Genomic DNA, 17,408 nt, shown 5'->3' on the forward strand with positions numbered 1-17,408 from the left:
CCCGGGCCGCGGCCGGCTGGTCGGCGACACCTCCTCGTAACTCATGAGGCCCTGGTACTTGCTACTTGCTAAATTAATTTTTTGGACAGTTTTTCCTCAATTTTGGCCACCGTAGCCTACGGAGACTAACAAGCAACGCTGAGCGGTCTTCGTAGTCTATGGGTGTTGCTATATTACGGGTGTCACATGCCTGTTTCTGACTTATGAAGTAATTATTTTTACTATGCAACCAAATGAATATTTTGTAAGTTGGCATCAATGCACTTAGTTTAAAACTGTATTCGTTTTGGTTTTGTTAGGTTGGTAGCCATTAATCGCAGTAACGTTATAGCGTATAAAAGCACAAGAGCTTTTATGAGGAATAGACAATATAGACTTTTCTTGAAATCTTTTATGTATGTTCTTATATTCGTGTTAATGAATGCATAAATGACAGATAACAGTAGAGGAGTAGGAAAAACAATTAAACGAACGAATCAGTTCACTACCGGTGTCTAAAGATTGCAAGAGGCTTCTTTCTTTATGTAATATATAAGTCGATAAACTTTTTCGTTCGTTTAGTGGTCGTTTAGTATATGTATATGGTTGTATACCCGGCCTCCCCTACTACATACTAATGGGGAAAATACCTAATAGTGATATTATTAGGTTATTGCCATTAGTATATAAGATGAAGGTACGAGTGCTTACCCTCAGTTAGGCTAATTCGATCGAGATGACATTGCTCTGTGCTTTTTCTTTCCTATAAACAAATAACACATAATATCCCATTACATATTAAATCCTATATCCTCAACAAATTACAGGCGTAATTGAATTTTCGATATGTTTCCGATATGATAATGATCTGTCAGTGTAAAAAGCGATCAAAAACGTCACTTTTGATATTGACAGATCAGTAGATATCATATTGAAAACCGATCGAATAATTAAAATTCGAATACGCCTGTTAGTGGTTATAGCTACAAGCAACAAACATAAATACCGATTGACTCAAGTTAATGTAATGCACAAGAGCAGGTATACTCATAGGCAAAACATTTTTATTTTGTAAACCTATACGTCATACGTAGAAATATTGTTTGTTTTGAAACGCATAATCACGCACGGCGGCGTACAGTTTTGATCTTTAATGATCATAAAAATGTGCTGTTTATGTATTTTAAAAGTAAACGAATTACCCGTTGTAGCAATTAAGATTGGGCTACAGACTAGCTACAGATTAGCACATCATGCTCTCTGTGTAGGTATGTTGTTCATACTTCACGGTCGAATCTCCGCCTCATTGTCAAAAGGCTTATGGGCTCCGACGCGTACGTAATCTGAGTACAGTGACGTAAATCACAGCGAACGCTTCTCGAAGCGTGTCTTCGGCGCCCGCACTGCGCCGTTATGAGTGCTCAGTGAAAGTGGTCCGGCAACCCACGGGGTCGTCTCGCCGACACTCCCACCGTGCCTAAAAATCTCACATGTTAATTATTTGTTGACATGGGACCACTAATGATGGAAAATATTTTGGTTACATATATTGAATTTCTTTCATTGTCAACTGGCTGCGTAGGTAATATAAATCCAATAAACTTTGATGATGTGCGAGTTGGACTTATAAAGCAGCTTTAGAACATTAAAATTGATTTATTAACATTAGGCTTTTAGCACTACTTATCTGCAATCAAGAGCAGTAAAAATGGGTCATTTGTAAGACATTTCCAAAACGGAAATCCTCCACACACACATACACTACTCACTGAGATGAATATACCATCCAACGGGATGCGTTTCATATTGCTAACTGTACTTAGTTCTGGGTCTTATTGCCAACACTGCAAATATAATAAAATAGATGATGCGTAATTAAGGTCAGAGCTTTCAGGGGCACTAATAATAAATTAGTGAATAAATACGATAGCTGCAGAGCAGGTTATATTTTCTGACATTGGAGGTTTAGGAAATATGGTAAAAACGTCCTCTGTGTTGACAGTTACTCGGCACCTAAATACTTTGAAATGAGTTCAGGAGCACGATTTTGATTTTTATTTCTTGTTTTCGCATAAAGTACCTTCTAATCTTGGAGGTTTAGGAAATATGATAAAAACGTCCTCAGTGTTGACAGTTACTCGGCACCTAAATACTTTGAAATTAGTTCAGGAGCACGATTCTGATTTTTATTTCTTGTTTTCGCATAAAGTACCTACTAATCTGGCTCTACTCTGTCTAAAGTGACATTTGTGGTCCAGAAATATCACATTTGACAACTGAAAGATCAAAACCATAATAGTTTCAGAACAATAAATTGAAATCCGAATCGGGCGCCAGATTAGTAGGTACTTTATGCGAAACAAGACGAGTCATTTGTGTTATTGAATACGATTAGACAACAAGAATACATTAACAATTTTAAAGATCGAACCAAATTTATATTACAATTAACACTACGGAGAGAGTTGTCATTTTTACTTTGACTCAAAGCTCGGGCGGGTTGGATTGAGAAATTGTTTGGTATTAACAAATAGATCTTTACAAATGTGCCAGCTTAATCAAATGATCGCTGCAAAGATAAAAATGACTAACGTGTCATGAAACTACTCAATGTCAATGTGTAAGGCGTTTGTCACATTGGTTAGGTACATTGTGATACAAGTAACAAATGAATAATCATCTGATGAATTTGTTTTACTAGGAGAATTTTAGAAAGTACCATCTTTAAAGAGTCTCCGGAAAACTCAGCCGAATTTCACCTTCCCATACAAACGGAGTTTCGTTCTTATGTTAAAACTACGTGTTGGATTGTATACATATAGTACATAAACTAATTACATCACTAGATATACCTTATTTTAGTGTAAGTACAAAGTTTCAGTTTCAGAGCAATCTAGCTAGTCGTTTTAAAATGAGAGCGTAACTACGTTTGATGGAGAACTGAGCTTGCTGGGTACCCTTAAGAGGCTGTCAACACCCAATGTCCTTGAAATTGATGTTACTTAAACAGTTTTTTAAGAAAGACTATTTGTTTTAGTCACGTAAGAAAAATATATGTTCATATTAATTATATTTCAATGACCGTGGTTGTACTCGATACATGATTGAACAAAATCGGTTCGATAGAAAATAATTGCAAAGATTGGTCTTAAAATCACAATTAAACGGTTCTATGTCTTTATTGTTTTGACTTATGGCTCTGCAATTAAAATCACAATTTCAAAACATTTATATCTAAACCGCTATTGAGTAAAATATTACACTAATAATCCACTTTTTTTTATTTAAATATTTTTCTTATTATACCGTTGCCCAGGCCCAGTAACATGCGACAGTGCTATCTCATTTACTCCGATACAAATAGACAGTGTGCGCGCTTTAGGTATTGACAGCCTCTTAAGTGGATGCTTAATTTAATTTTTTATTTTTGGTTAGGAAAAATGAAGGATTTTTAAGTACTGGCAGTTACAAAGAAAAAGGTACGTAAAAAAAAAGGTAAAGGTGTAGGTAGGTAAGGTCGTCATTTATCGATGTGTGGTGCGGTTAAATTTGTTCATGAATGATTAGTGTTACTGTTTTAAAGAATTACTTTTATTTGGCTTCTTCCCGAGAAATTGAATACTTATTACGTTATCTTATAATTTGCTTTAGTATTGCATTACGTAGCTAATTGAACACTTTTAGATATACATAAACAGCAATATTATTGCTGAAATAAAAACCGCAAGCAATAGCAAATAAGCAAATTATCTGGGTGGGTTTTACGGATAATTTTTTTTTATCAGTTGATTTTCATCAAATGCATCTCGTCAGGATCAGAAATAATCGAAATCAATGACCTTTAGTCAATGTTTTCTTTGGAACGTTTCGTTGAGCCATCATTAGGTAGTTAAATTCAAATCTCAAATGCGTGTTAAGGTCTGCTCAACTTTATTTACTGAATGTCTAAATTATGTTTAAGGCCCCGTAGGATCATGCTCTTCTTCTCTTTTCTCACTGAGCGTAAGCGTGAGCGAGATGGATGTACGTGATCGTGATCGAAGATATCATGTTTTTGAATTTTAATTTGCTGTAAGTTTAAAATAAACAAAAAGGAATCGCTGAGTTACAAATTTTAAAAAGTGCGTTTTTGACGTATGCTCGTGATTTTTAGGGTTCCGTACCCAAAGGGTAAAACGGGAGCCTATTACTAAGATTCAGCTGTCCGTCTGTCCATCTGTCCTTCTGTTACCAGGCTGAATCTCATGAACCGTGATAGTTAGACAGTTGAAATTTTCACAGATGATGTATTTCTATTGCCGCTATAACAACAGATACTAAAAAACAGAGAAAAATAAATATTTATGGAGGCTCCGATACAGCAAACGTGATTTTTTTGCCGTTTTTATACATAATTGTACGGAACCCTGCGTGTGCGAGTCCGACTCGCACTTGGCCGGTTTTTCTATCGAGCGAAAGTCAAAAAATCAGGATTCGCAACGCTGAAGTCCTTAGAGGAAATTCTCAAGAAAGCTAATTAAATTTTTGGCAACTGTATTGTTATCTAAAAAAGCGGTACGATTTTTCGAAAACCCCGCTGTTTGAACCTACGGCACCTTAAATATATTTTTTCTAAAAACGAAAAATAGGGCAAGGAGATTAAACATATTCATTTGTTAACGGTTCATATGTAAAGCGAATGGTTTGCGCAAGGGCTATCGAACAGGGCGCTATCATTCTCATCGTTTACTGGCCTATCTGAGGCGAAGCTGTAAGGTATAATCTCGATTACAAATAGCTGTTACTGATGTTGACGTCCAATTTATGCTGGTTTTTCTGAGGCTAGCGTTCTGCGAAGGGGAGTGTATATATGGCTAGTAATATGGAATCTTACGACACACTCGCGTCACGGGATCTCGAATTAACAAGTGTTACGCAAAATTTACACTCGGTTAAGAATACCGATGATATTGGGTTAGCAGGCCTTCGGGTTTGATACTGTGTATCTGGCAACAAAATTTATACATTCGTTAAGTCTTAATGTTATTGTTAAGTATAAATACGTGTAAGCAATGTGGTTTTGATCCGTGACAACAAAACAAAACCACATATAGAAATAATTGTTAAGTTATATAAACAATCAAATAAGTAAGTTGTAGGAAGTTGTAAATAAATAAACCAGTTAATTACCTACTTGTCGATAACATCGCCAAGTATTAGTGTAACCGTTGTAAATACTATTAAGTGTTTAAATTGTACCTACATGAAAGTGAGTTTTAACATCATTTGTAACCAGGTAGATCACTAACTAGTTAGCTAATAGCCACTAAAGTTCATCGAACGGACGGTCGCTTACTCCTAGATTATAATTAGGTCACTGTATAATAATTGTTTTTGCAAATGTTACTGAAATAAACCTCCATAATAATGTGGGCTAAAATTAATAAATCGCTTAGGTCTTAATTGGCTTTATCGTTAATTTGATTGAGCTCATTTGTTCCAGTCACTGTAGAGGTTAATACACAGGTCAAACGATCTAGACAACTGGTGATTTTGTATAAAAGTTTTTAGTTCTGTTTTTAACCGTCGAGAGGTCTCTATACGGATGGGGATTCTGTACAGGGATAGCGCCCAATTATCCAGTTTTACCACTCTGTTCGTGAATATTAAACTGTTCACTTTAGTTTCAAATAGCATTTGCATATAAATGGAACAAAACCGAAATACACCGTGTTGCTAAACAAGAGTAAACTTATCAGATGTCTAAGAATACCGCCGTGACTCACGCTTTATTGATAGGTAAAGAAAAGCCGCGTATTTCTTTCCTCTGAACTTTTTGTAGATACAATTTATTGCTACGTTTACGTATCGACCGATACGATACGAAACCTAACATCATTTTTTTAATTGCTACTCAATCGGTCTGCGAATCCTGGAATTGTTTTTTTTTTCTTTATTTTTACTTTGAGGCGGATACAATAAAGATCACTCGTACTGAGGTCATAAATTGATCACCTTCATTTAGTGTTTGTTAGTTTTATAGTCCATAAAATGAATCACTAAAACAATCAGCATTGTTTTTTACAGGCACGGGTACATTTGGACGGGTCTGCTTATGTCGCGACAAGGCCGCGGACGAGTACTTGGCTATGAAAATCCTGTCCATGGCAGACGTCATTCGCTTGAAGCAAGTGGACCATGTCATGAACGAGAAGAACATCCTCGCGGAGATCAACCACCCATTCATAGTAAATTTGTAAGTGCTTGTTCATTCGTTTTTATCAACCTTAAGTAGCTGCAACTCATGTGGAAAAGTTTCCAACAGCTGGCAGCATGACCCCACAAGTCGTTCGTTACTCCAATAAATGTAACGCTTGTATAGGCTGTCAAAAAATTAAACCGTGTCATGGGATATTTACATCTTCCTTTAATGTGTTCGCCGACTTCTATCTACGGAACAAGCTAGTTAACATGCTAAATCAGTGTCCATTTTTAGGGTTCCGTAGTCAATTAGGAACCCTTATATTTTCGCCATTTCTATCCGTCTGTCTATTCCTCCGAGGATTTGCTCCGTGATCGTTAGAGCTAGAAAGCTGTAATTTGGCATGGGTATATAAATCAATTATACCGATAATGTGTTAATAAAACAAAATTATATTTTCATATTCATGTCATGCATTGGCTCATCCCATGGTCAAATGTTAAGGTTATTTATGTATTCAAATTGTACCAAAACATTTGTTATTCTTCTGGTACTTGTAATTAAAGTACAATATAGAATTGCTATCATAAAATAAATCACTGCGTGCCACGTGTCACTTACCTACTGGGATGGATCTTAGGCGTTGAGCCAGACCGGCTTATTATATCTGTAAGGCTAAGATGGTCGGCTCTTTATCATTTGTCACCATGCCTGTCACGTTCTAACAAGTAAGTAAGCGCGAAAGTGACGGGCATATTGACAAGTGATAAAAATGGAACCATGCTGCCACCGCTGGATATAATATGCGGTGATGTTTAGCAGTGCGCTTTATAAGGCAAGCAGGTTATAAGTAATTAAATTGAGGCACTGCTTTCAATTAATTCAAACTCGTGTAGATGCTATGGTAGGTCAAAGACATTTAGATAAAAATATGTAATTATTTAAAAAAGTATAAGGTTATAAAATATAAGTAGTGTTGAAAAAAAATGCAATAAATGAGAAAAAGGAGCAAAATGTACAAAATAATTCCATGCTTGGACCCTTGATTATTTAAAAGAAATAGAAAATGATTTTATGATTATTTCTGTAATAATAGAAATTAGGCTTTTTATTTATTTATTATGAAAAGATTAATTATTACGCAGTCGTTTAAAAAGGTATGTCCCTAGATATGAAGTTATGCAAGACTGATGATTACCGGTCTTCCTGTGATTTTGTTCAAAGTAGCTAAGTCTATAATAAAGTAAAATCACCTGTTCTTGTAGCAGTAGTTTAATTGGAAATGAAATGTACAACACAACAACAATATTAAAACAAACAAGTCTACTATTAGGCCTAGGCCTAATCATGTATATCATCGTTGTGAGTTTATAGCGCCGAGCCTGAGCCAACTGCTTGCCGTGCCGTCACATTTCAATCGCATGCCTTGCTGATTGCGGTCTGGCAACTTATCGAACACACTTTTATTTGACATTACGTGCAGTGATCTATTATCATGCAATTGCGTACAAAGATTTCCTAAATAAACAAGCAGGGTTCAAAGGACATTACTTTAAATAGGTAGATATTTTGGCTCATTATTAAAGAAATCAATTGAGACTCGGGCCTTATTAGGCTGGACACAATATCTCACGTACGGTGGCTGTCTGAATGCTTTTACGCTACTGCACCGAGTACAGCATCCAACTACAGTAAGTTCCCTCTATAGTTAAATACGTAGCGATAGACACTTAGGCAGATTATAAATGTAAGACGGTGCGTAAAATAGAATATTTAATTTTCGCCTTTTACCAGTAAAGTAAACCCTTGTTATTCAAGTAGGCCTAGCAAAAAGCAATTTTAAATCGTCATATACAAATATCAGTATTTACATTGTAAAAATTAATCACAACAACTAATCTCATTCAAAAACACCTCTCACAGTTGCAATTTAAGTTGAATTATATTTTCTTTCTACAGCCACCGTGGCAATGATACCGTGGCAACGTGGCAACGTGGCATTCACCCAATAATTAAAAAAAATGTTTTAGTGAAATATCGTAACATAAGACATTTTATTTATATAATAACAAATAAATATTTAATTTATATCGTTTAATAATATTCTTGGATTTAATAAATGTGTAATGGCGAATAAAGTTTTTGGGAATCCAAACTCTGTGGTATGGACGTATGGATTACGTTCAGAAATAAATTTATAAAGTTGGAAAATTATAAGCACTAGTTCGCAAAAATCAACTTTGCGAACGCTAAACAGCTACGTAAAGTAGGACTTTCAGAGCAACTGTATTAAAAAAAAAAAACATGTTGTATTGCAGACGGTGGTGGACGCACGATGACTCGTGTATTTACATGCTGTTCGACTACGTGTCTGGTGGAGAGCTGTTCACATATCTGAGGAGTGCAGGACGCTTTAGCAATACTACTGGTAAGTCATTTGTCGTCTGTTGAGAATCCTGATGTTTTAGGTCTGTTATTAAACTATGATTTATGGCTTCCCGTACTCAGCTATATCTACAACACAAAATGTTTCGGGACAACAGATGCGAACGAAAAGTCATGTGATAATTACCATATATTATTTAAGTTGAATTAGCATTTTTTATTAACGATCATTAGTACGTCCCTAGGTGTCCCAGAAAGTGACATAAATCGAAATCGGCTGTTGCTCTGTCAGCTCGTTATCAGATAGTATAAGTAGTTTTAAAGATATTGCAATGTCAATTTTTTTTTTGGATTTTTACACCCGTGATACAAACACTCTTAATTTTATTATGTCTTTATTCTATTTCTATCACTACAAATGGTCCACAACAATAAAATTAACAGTTCTTTGTTACGCGGTAACGCGGACTAAAATGGGCATTGGGGTTGATTGTGTGAACTTATGAGCTACTCTGTCAGCCGTCTTTGTTTTGCCGTCGTATGTTTGGACACCTTGTTTAACGCTACATCCTTTAGATCATATTCATGGTAACGTCTTGAGAAACTGATGTCACTAAAGTTTTACTCACTATCTAGTTAAACTATAACTAGTCGCAGGAGTAAATTAACTAGGTAATTACGGGAAGTCATAATAACGCGGGCACTAATTTATTCATGTCCACTGACATTTGATTACGGCGATCAACCAGCGGCATGATTACTCTTACCGATTGCTCTAATTCGATATAAGTATGTACAGTCAGCATCAATGACACATGAAAGAATGCGTCAAAAGTATCTGCGACCCAGGAATACTTATCCAATAGAGATTAATCTCTACATTCATTGTTCTACATACAGATACATATCTTATTTTGTTAAACTGTTAGCGAATGGTAGATACTTTTGACGCGTCGTCTGATTCGCTACTTTTGATGCTGACTGTATATTTAGTATAAAAAGTAGATCTAGTTATAAAGGTAGATAAAAATCTGAAAATATTGATTCAATAAAAATGAGGTTGATATGATATCAAAGTATTTTTTTTGTGTGGAATATTACCCAAGTAAATAAATTAGACGAAACATAATATATATATAAATAAATGCTGGATTTACGCCAAAGTAATGTTACGTTGAATGTCCAGCTCCGTGGCCCGTGCAGCCACACACGATGCGATGATTGATATTGCAGATATAGACTAATTTCTAGTTGCATTGTTAGACTAGAATTTAACTAAATCATTTAAATATCCAATTCAATAATATAAAATAATATAGATTAAAATAAAAAAAATTAATACTGCAATTTATCATTATAAAATAAACTAAACTTAACTAATAAAATTTTTATAAGATTAAATTATGACATGGGAATACACGTTAATTAAAATTATATAATATATAAAAATGCAAGCAAATAAATGTTGGTACAAAATTTTGAAATTTAATACATATTTTAAATAAGGGTTGTGGCAGTCAGTAAGTAAATGTGGCGAGTAAAATGTCCTTTACTACAAGATAGTTGAAAGATTATTGACACCGGGTTTGTTTATGCCAAGTGTCTTGAATATTACTTTTCCTTGTTTTCCGATGTTTACTCTCTGTAATATTCGATCTAAACAACTTTAAATGATAATATATAAGTCACAATAAAAAACGAAATATCACAAGTCAAATATAATTTGTTTGCAGTGACGCTTTCTTTGACGTCATAGTTTTCACCTCGTGCCAGTAGATACGTCTTATCCGCAGATCTAAGCTTAGTTTCGATAGTCGGAGTTGGCTCTCAAATGTACATTTCAGTCTAGTAATTGGCGCCTTTTGGCATGACAACGCAAATGGTTTAATGGCCGTAGTAATTTGCGTTTCAAATGCAGCGTGTACTGCGAATACAGTGTGTAAGTTTAGATATAGTTGCACTTGATATTAAATATAGATATGTATTATAACTTAGTATTCATGCAACTATAGTATAGTAACTCAGGAGGTAAATAATGAATTAACCCAGATATAGAGTCAGACCAAGACAAGTCTTCAACGATTTTGATAGCACACGTAGTGTAAGTGTTATTTTAAACGTCTAATTTCTATGAAATTATGACTTATAAATAACACTTGGACTGCGTGTGCTATCAAAATCATTGCAGACTTGTCTTGGTCTGACTCTAATTATTATATTTCATTCACACTTAATCCTTGGTTGCCTGCGGTGTATTCACGCCACTACACATTTGTTTTAATATTTCTAAACTGCGTCTATGTGTGTAGTGAGCATCAAGAGTACCTAATTGATGAACCAATGCGCCGAAAGTGTCTGACACCCCATTAGTTTTACAAATAGAGCTACAATTCGCCTTCATGTACCCACATATGCCACAATGTATGTAATTGTATTATATAGGTATAGAGACATATCGCATTTTTTAAAATGGTTGGCTTGGCTAAAATGGTAAATATTTTTGATGCATAATCTCATTGGCTGCTATTAATGCTGACTGGGTGTATCCAGTAGTGAGGAAATGTTTTAAAGAAAAATTTGGGTATAAAGTTACTACCTAATTCATTAATTAATATAAATGTATTATCATCCTCCTAATACTAGTCTTATCCTAGTATTAAAAACGTTTTTAACAAATAAATGGAAAATTATCTTAACGAATGATTGCTTCATAATTGAAACGTCTTAAATAATCAGTTCGTGATTGACGCAATTAACTTCACGCTACACCTAGTTATGCTTCTAACGCGTTTTAAACCATTCCACCAAACAAACATTAATCAGTTCGTTTGTGTCTGTATTTCTGGAGAAAGGACATGAATGTCAAAGCGTACAGAAATAGTCGGTCAGTGACGCGGGCACTGCCATTGGGTGTTGAGAGGATTGTCGTTGTTTGTGCGTTTTTGTCGGCGATTTCCATAGTAGTTTGTCGGCAGGGAAGTAAACTGGCGATCACACAATATGTCTGATCCGTGCCGTCGCCAGACAACGTGACGCCCGCGTGCGTCCTGCTCTCATTCCAATATTGTCCGTAGACTTGCCTCGTGCAGCTGGTATTTTTACTCTTGTATCCAACGCAATTTTTTGAACCACGAGTAGGGTTCATTAACGCTTAGTGAAATGTAATGTATATAGCAGGGGTCACCAAATGGCGGACCGCGGTCTGTATATTATTTTTTTACTTATTTAATAAACTCAAGTAAAAACGGACCACAATGGTCATTTTATTTTAAAAACTGGACCCCTGTAGAAACTAATTGGTGACCCCTAATAGTGTATATGTATGTAGTGAAATAAATGTAATGTTATGCCTCGATAAAGTAGTTGGACAGAGATTTATTTATGAAATTTTCGCATCTGAATCATATGACGATAACACTATTTCTCTATAAGAAGGTATAAAATCAAAATATATATTATATTAAATAAAAACTATCTATCAATTTCAAACCAAACAAACGTCTTACGCATGAAATTTCTTTCTAAATATAATTTTGTTCATAAGCTTTTTATTCATTGACTGAGCTGTAATTAAAAATAAAACAACGCAACCTTTTCATAATCGGCCTATGGTCTCTATCATTAGATAAAGTGATTTTACCATAAGTTACGTAGGTATGCAAAAACTTATAAGATTTGATTACAGACACAGGAAACAGTAGGTAATTAAAAACCTATAAAAAGCGAATGTATGGAATATGGGTTTATGTTTTGAACCTTATGTTAAAATTCAAAGCAAATATGTATAAGTTCTAGAGTGTATTATTACATATTGGACTATTTGCAGCATTCCATGGAATTGTCTACCATTGTCCCGTACAAACGCAAATGATCTGAAGATTTGCAGCCATAGGAGTTTCTTATTCTTTGACTTGGTTAAAAATAAGACGAGACAAATTGAAAAAGAATCATCGGCTTCAACCGCCGAAAAAACAGTTCTAAGACACGAAATAATATGCGCTAGTACCGTTGCCATCAGATATTTGGGAGCACCCGGGCCGCTCCGATATATCTGATGGTGACTGTACGGGACAGCCCGTGGAATGCTTCATTTGGTAGTCCAATATGGACTACGATTTACTTCAATATGACTAACATACCCCAAAACTTGTTTCATGAGGAAACAAGTTTTGGGCTATGTTTCCCATTAGTTATTTGTATACAGTCCCCGGGTAATAGTTGAACAAGTACAAATTCAATTCGTATTTTTAACTCTTATAGGAAAAAATAAAATTACCCTAGATCTTACGAGGATAACGTATTTGTGTCCCTTTTATTTCTCGGTGTATTTTATTTATTCGCTATTTTTACAATAGTTAATATCCTACTAATTTACACCTAGCTTGTTGGAAATTTGAGTTTTACATGACATCCTGGAGACATATTTAGAGCAGCGGATTAGTTCTAATATAGGAAACAAGTCATCATCGCCTATTATGATGCATCGTGTCGGTTGAATGATCTTGGGCTGGTGAGGTCATGCGCAGGCGGCGCGGATGAGGCGCCGAAGCCTGCGCGGTTCCGCGATCACGCCGCGCGCCGTGCCGTGCGCACTCGCCCACTAACTTCTTTATGTCCTCCTTTTGTCTCGGTTCCAACAAGACCTCGCTAATTTATTGCGACAACACAAAAACAATACTAGACGACTTCTCAGATAGGTTAAATACACCGACCGAGTAATAAATTGGTGTGTTGATTTCGCGGTGATTTTTAAATACTGGCATTAAATCAAACTATGAAAATTAAATCGAAATTTGAAAGCCCGGACGTATTTATTCTGAATATGTTCTAGTTTCAAGATATATAAAATATTAAATCACCCTACTTTAACACGATTAGAATTGTGTTCCTTGTATCAAGAGGCCATAGGTATTTAGACACGCAATGTATATACAATGTATTTAAGTACTTTGTGTATCGAACTTACTTTTAAATTCTATTTTATCGTAGAAAATATGTAGTTCAAACTATCACCATCACATGACGTTTTACATATATCTAAACTATTTGGGTGAATACGAATTTTCTATATCTATTTAGCAATAAATTTCTGCTTCGAGTTTCAGGCGTCAATAAATTAAATCCAAATAGTTCGTCTGTACAACCGGCGTAAAGTAAATAATCCGCTGTATTGATGCTACCGCAAAAGTGACAGAGCTTTCCTGTGGCACTGTCGTGTCGGGCCGACAGTAATACTAATAATACTGGTGACGGCAACACTCGCTCCAGTGCTGACTTCTAACACCCAAAATAAAAATGATTTCTTCATACTCTCACTATTACACCGACTAGCTAGCCAATTTTTTACGATTTATTAAAATCCCACATATCTGAACTGTGATAATAGTTCACGTTCAGAAAACAATAAATCTCTCTGTCCGTCAGATACAGGAAAAGTACAAGACTATTATTTATAGCGATGACTGTAGAATGTTTCCATTAAGTAATTTGATATTGGAAAGGTTTAAATGAAACAAAAGATTACGAAGTTAAAGGTCAAGCGAAAGACACGCTTTCTAATTTTATTGACGGGTTTCACAGTCATCGTTTTTGGATTGATGATGCTACGCATCATAATATTTATGACCTTATAATTCATGCTGATAGATATGCCACCTTCGGACATATTACGAGAATGTCTAGGTTGTGAAAGGACTTTTCGTTGAATTTGTATGTTAAAAGTACCTATATATGTATATATTATCTATACAGACTTCTAGGCGTCCGTGAGATATTAAGACCAGTTTTTGGATATATATTCTAATTTCCGGTTTCACGTAGCATCAGAGAAAGGTGCTACATATGAAAGTGGTTCAAATCTGTAATTAATAAAGTAAACGAAGACTTTTTCTGTATCATTTGAATTTATTGCCCGTTGATTAATGGATACCCAATTTTTTCCTTTATGGGTCCATAAAGAAAGTCCATCTTGTTTATTACGTTAGTAGTATCAAATTTGAATGTAAATTTAATTCTTGCAGGTAATTTTTATGCCGCGGAGATAGTATCGGCTTTGGAGTATCTTCACGCGCGGAACATCGTGTACCGCGATCTGAAGCCCGAGAACCTGCTGCTGGCGAAGGATGGGCATTTGAAGATCACGGACTTCGGGTTCGCGAAAAAGCTCACGGACCGGACGTGGACGCTCTGCGGCACTCCGGAATATTTGGCGCCGGAAATCATACAGAGTAAAGGACATAATAAGGCTGTGGATTGGTGGGCGTTAGGTAAGGCTTCCTTATTTAAAACCTTTATTTTAAAACTAGGTATTTGTTGTTAGGGTAGTCGCATCGTTCCATTTCGAGTTCATGTCTATATAAACGAGTAAATACATATGTTTTCTTGGTTTTAAAGCGCGCGGTTGTTTTATGCAATAAACGCAGCGTTGAACGCATGCGTTAACAAAATGTAGGAAAAATGACAATGCGCTTACCGCTGCGTTTACCGCGTAAAACAATGTAGTGTCATTACATTATCTGATGTAAAATGGGTGTGCGGCAAGCGTATTCTATTGAACGCTGAGTTTATCGCATAAAACAATCGCGCGCTTAAGATTTGATTATCACTAGTCATTGTATTACTAATTAGTGTTATTGTATATAATATAACAAAAACATATATCTACCTACTTTAAAATAGCTCCATTAGCCGAGTACTTATCGCTAGAGAACGTGTCATTATAACAAGTTAACTGCTATCAACAGTCACGCGGCAGCAGCTGTTGTCCTATGCTACGGCTTTTTTTATCGCTTATCCTTTATTATTATTGAAATATATAGTTACCAATATAGTTTTAGCTTTATTTACTTAATTTTTAGGGTTCCGTAGCCAATAAAAGTAAATATTCTGGGGGATGGGTTTTCACTCCATATAACTAAAAGTAAAAAAAACCGGCCAAGAGCATGTCTGGCCTCGCTCAGTGTAGGGTTCCGTAGTTACTCTTCCACGTCACAATAAGCTAAACTGGAGCTTAAAGTATAGTAAATTGTTAACCAAGGGATGAAACGGTACCTTTCACGCGAATTAAACAAATAGGCAAATTTGCATAATCAGTACCTAATTAAAGTAAGTCTTTTTACTATAAAGGGGAAACTTTTTGCGATAACTCAAAATCAGCTAAACTGATCATGTCCGCTATAGTTTTCATTTAATGTCTTTCTTAAGCTCTATTTCCACGATTTTTTTCATATTTTTTGGACCTATGGTTCAAAAGTTAGAGGGGGGGACACATTTTTTTTTTTCTTTCGGAGCGATTATCTCCGAATATATTCACTTTATCAAAAAATGTTTGTTAAAGACCCCTATTAGTTTTGAAAGACCTTTCCAACGATACCCCACACGGTAGGGTTGAAGCAAAAAAAAAAAATTCACCCCCACTTTACGTGTAGAGGAGGTGCCCTCAAAAAAATTAAATTTTTAGATTTTATTGTACGACTTTGTCGGCTTTATTGATTTATATATCCATGCCGAATTTTAGCTTTCTAGCACTAACGACCACGGAGCAAAGCCTCGGACAGACAGACAGACGGACATGGCGAAACTATAAGGGTTCCTAGTTGACTACGGAACCCTAAAAACAGACACACACACGCGCGAGTCAGTTCTACTTACAATTAATAAAATTTGAATAGCAGTAGCCCTCACACCAGATCAATAAGAAAATAAAGTTGAATTAATATTCCATTACAATTATTTTGAACATGTTCGATTGAGCCATTACTGAGATTTTCCAAAATAAACTGCTTATTATTATATGACTTAAGTACCGCGAATATACTTATGACCCTTTGCTTGTATGGCATTTTTACATAGTATGAAAGTACAGAACCCTCCTTTATGTGTGGTCCAACACGCGATTGGCCGTATTTAGAAATTTGCTGATGAAAATGACATACTGACATTTGAGACGCGACGCCAATGGGTGAAATAAAATTTGCAAAAAAATATAGGCCTAAAAGTCGAAAACTGAAGCGGAGCCGGTTTTACTCGTATGCTAATGTATGTTTCCGCGATTAATGTCTTGATAACTGCATAATTAAAATACGACTCTTTATATTACCGCTGCGATTATGTAAATTTTGGCCCTACTAAAACAAACACACACAAAGCCGTTTATTTAATAAACAATGTCCAAAGAAATTTGACAAGTATAACTAATCGAAACATTAGAAAGTAATTGCAACTGTTGAAATCTATGAGTAAGCATTCAGTTAACAAAAAATATTTAATCAATATAACCAAATAATACGTGATAGCTTATAAACAAGCTAAATTTGTGACTACGGAAGGTGGAGATAAGGAACGAAATCTCCATGTACCAAAAGTGTCATCAAAAAACTTTAAATAGGTGGCGCTACAATACCTAGAGTACTTGAACAAAAAAATCTAATCATACACAGCGCAATTCACTACGTCAATAACGCCTAGGTTCTTAGCTACTCTAGCGCTACTCTGGAGAGATTTGGAGCTATTATTTATAGCTGACAACTGTACACTTTTGCAACAGTTCTACCATATGAGATGCCACTCCTCTTAATTCCACACTCCATATTTGTGGTAAAGGTCTTTCGCCGAATTCGATTTTCGATTTTACAGATGTCATTAGGTATGACGTTCGGATGTCAACTGCAGAGCTGCATTACTGTTGCGGCATCGTTTTTGTGGAGTGATGCTCGCTGCCCCATTACTACCGCGATTATTTCGTTAATTCCGTCACTCATTTTATCAAGGAAATTGACAAATACAGCGCCGGCAACAACGACGCCGCAACAGTAATGCAGCTGCAGTCGACACTCGAACGTCACCTTAATGCTACTAAGCGAAG

The 17,408-nt window shown here is 35.6% G+C and overlaps 1 protein-coding gene across 1 annotated transcript in view; it reads left to right on the forward strand.

The window, feature by feature from the left end:
- LOC133517719 (cAMP-dependent protein kinase catalytic subunit 3-like) overlaps positions 1-17,408 on the forward strand; it is a 47,040-nt gene that overhangs the window by 22,114 nt on the left and 7,518 nt on the right. Inside the window, exons 2-4 of the mRNA XM_061851099.1 lie at positions 6,046-6,214; positions 8,479-8,588; positions 14,566-14,811. Coding sequence (XP_061707083.1) covers positions 6,046-6,214; positions 8,479-8,588; positions 14,566-14,811 — 525 coding nt within the window. The remainder of the gene's footprint in view (positions 1-6,045; positions 6,215-8,478; positions 8,589-14,565; positions 14,812-17,408) is intronic.

The sequence above is a fragment of the Cydia pomonella genome, chromosome 5 (assembly GCF_033807575.1).
Source record: "Cydia pomonella isolate Wapato2018A chromosome 5, ilCydPomo1, whole genome shotgun sequence".
Lineage (NCBI taxonomy): Eukaryota > Metazoa > Arthropoda > Insecta > Lepidoptera > Tortricidae > Cydia > Cydia pomonella.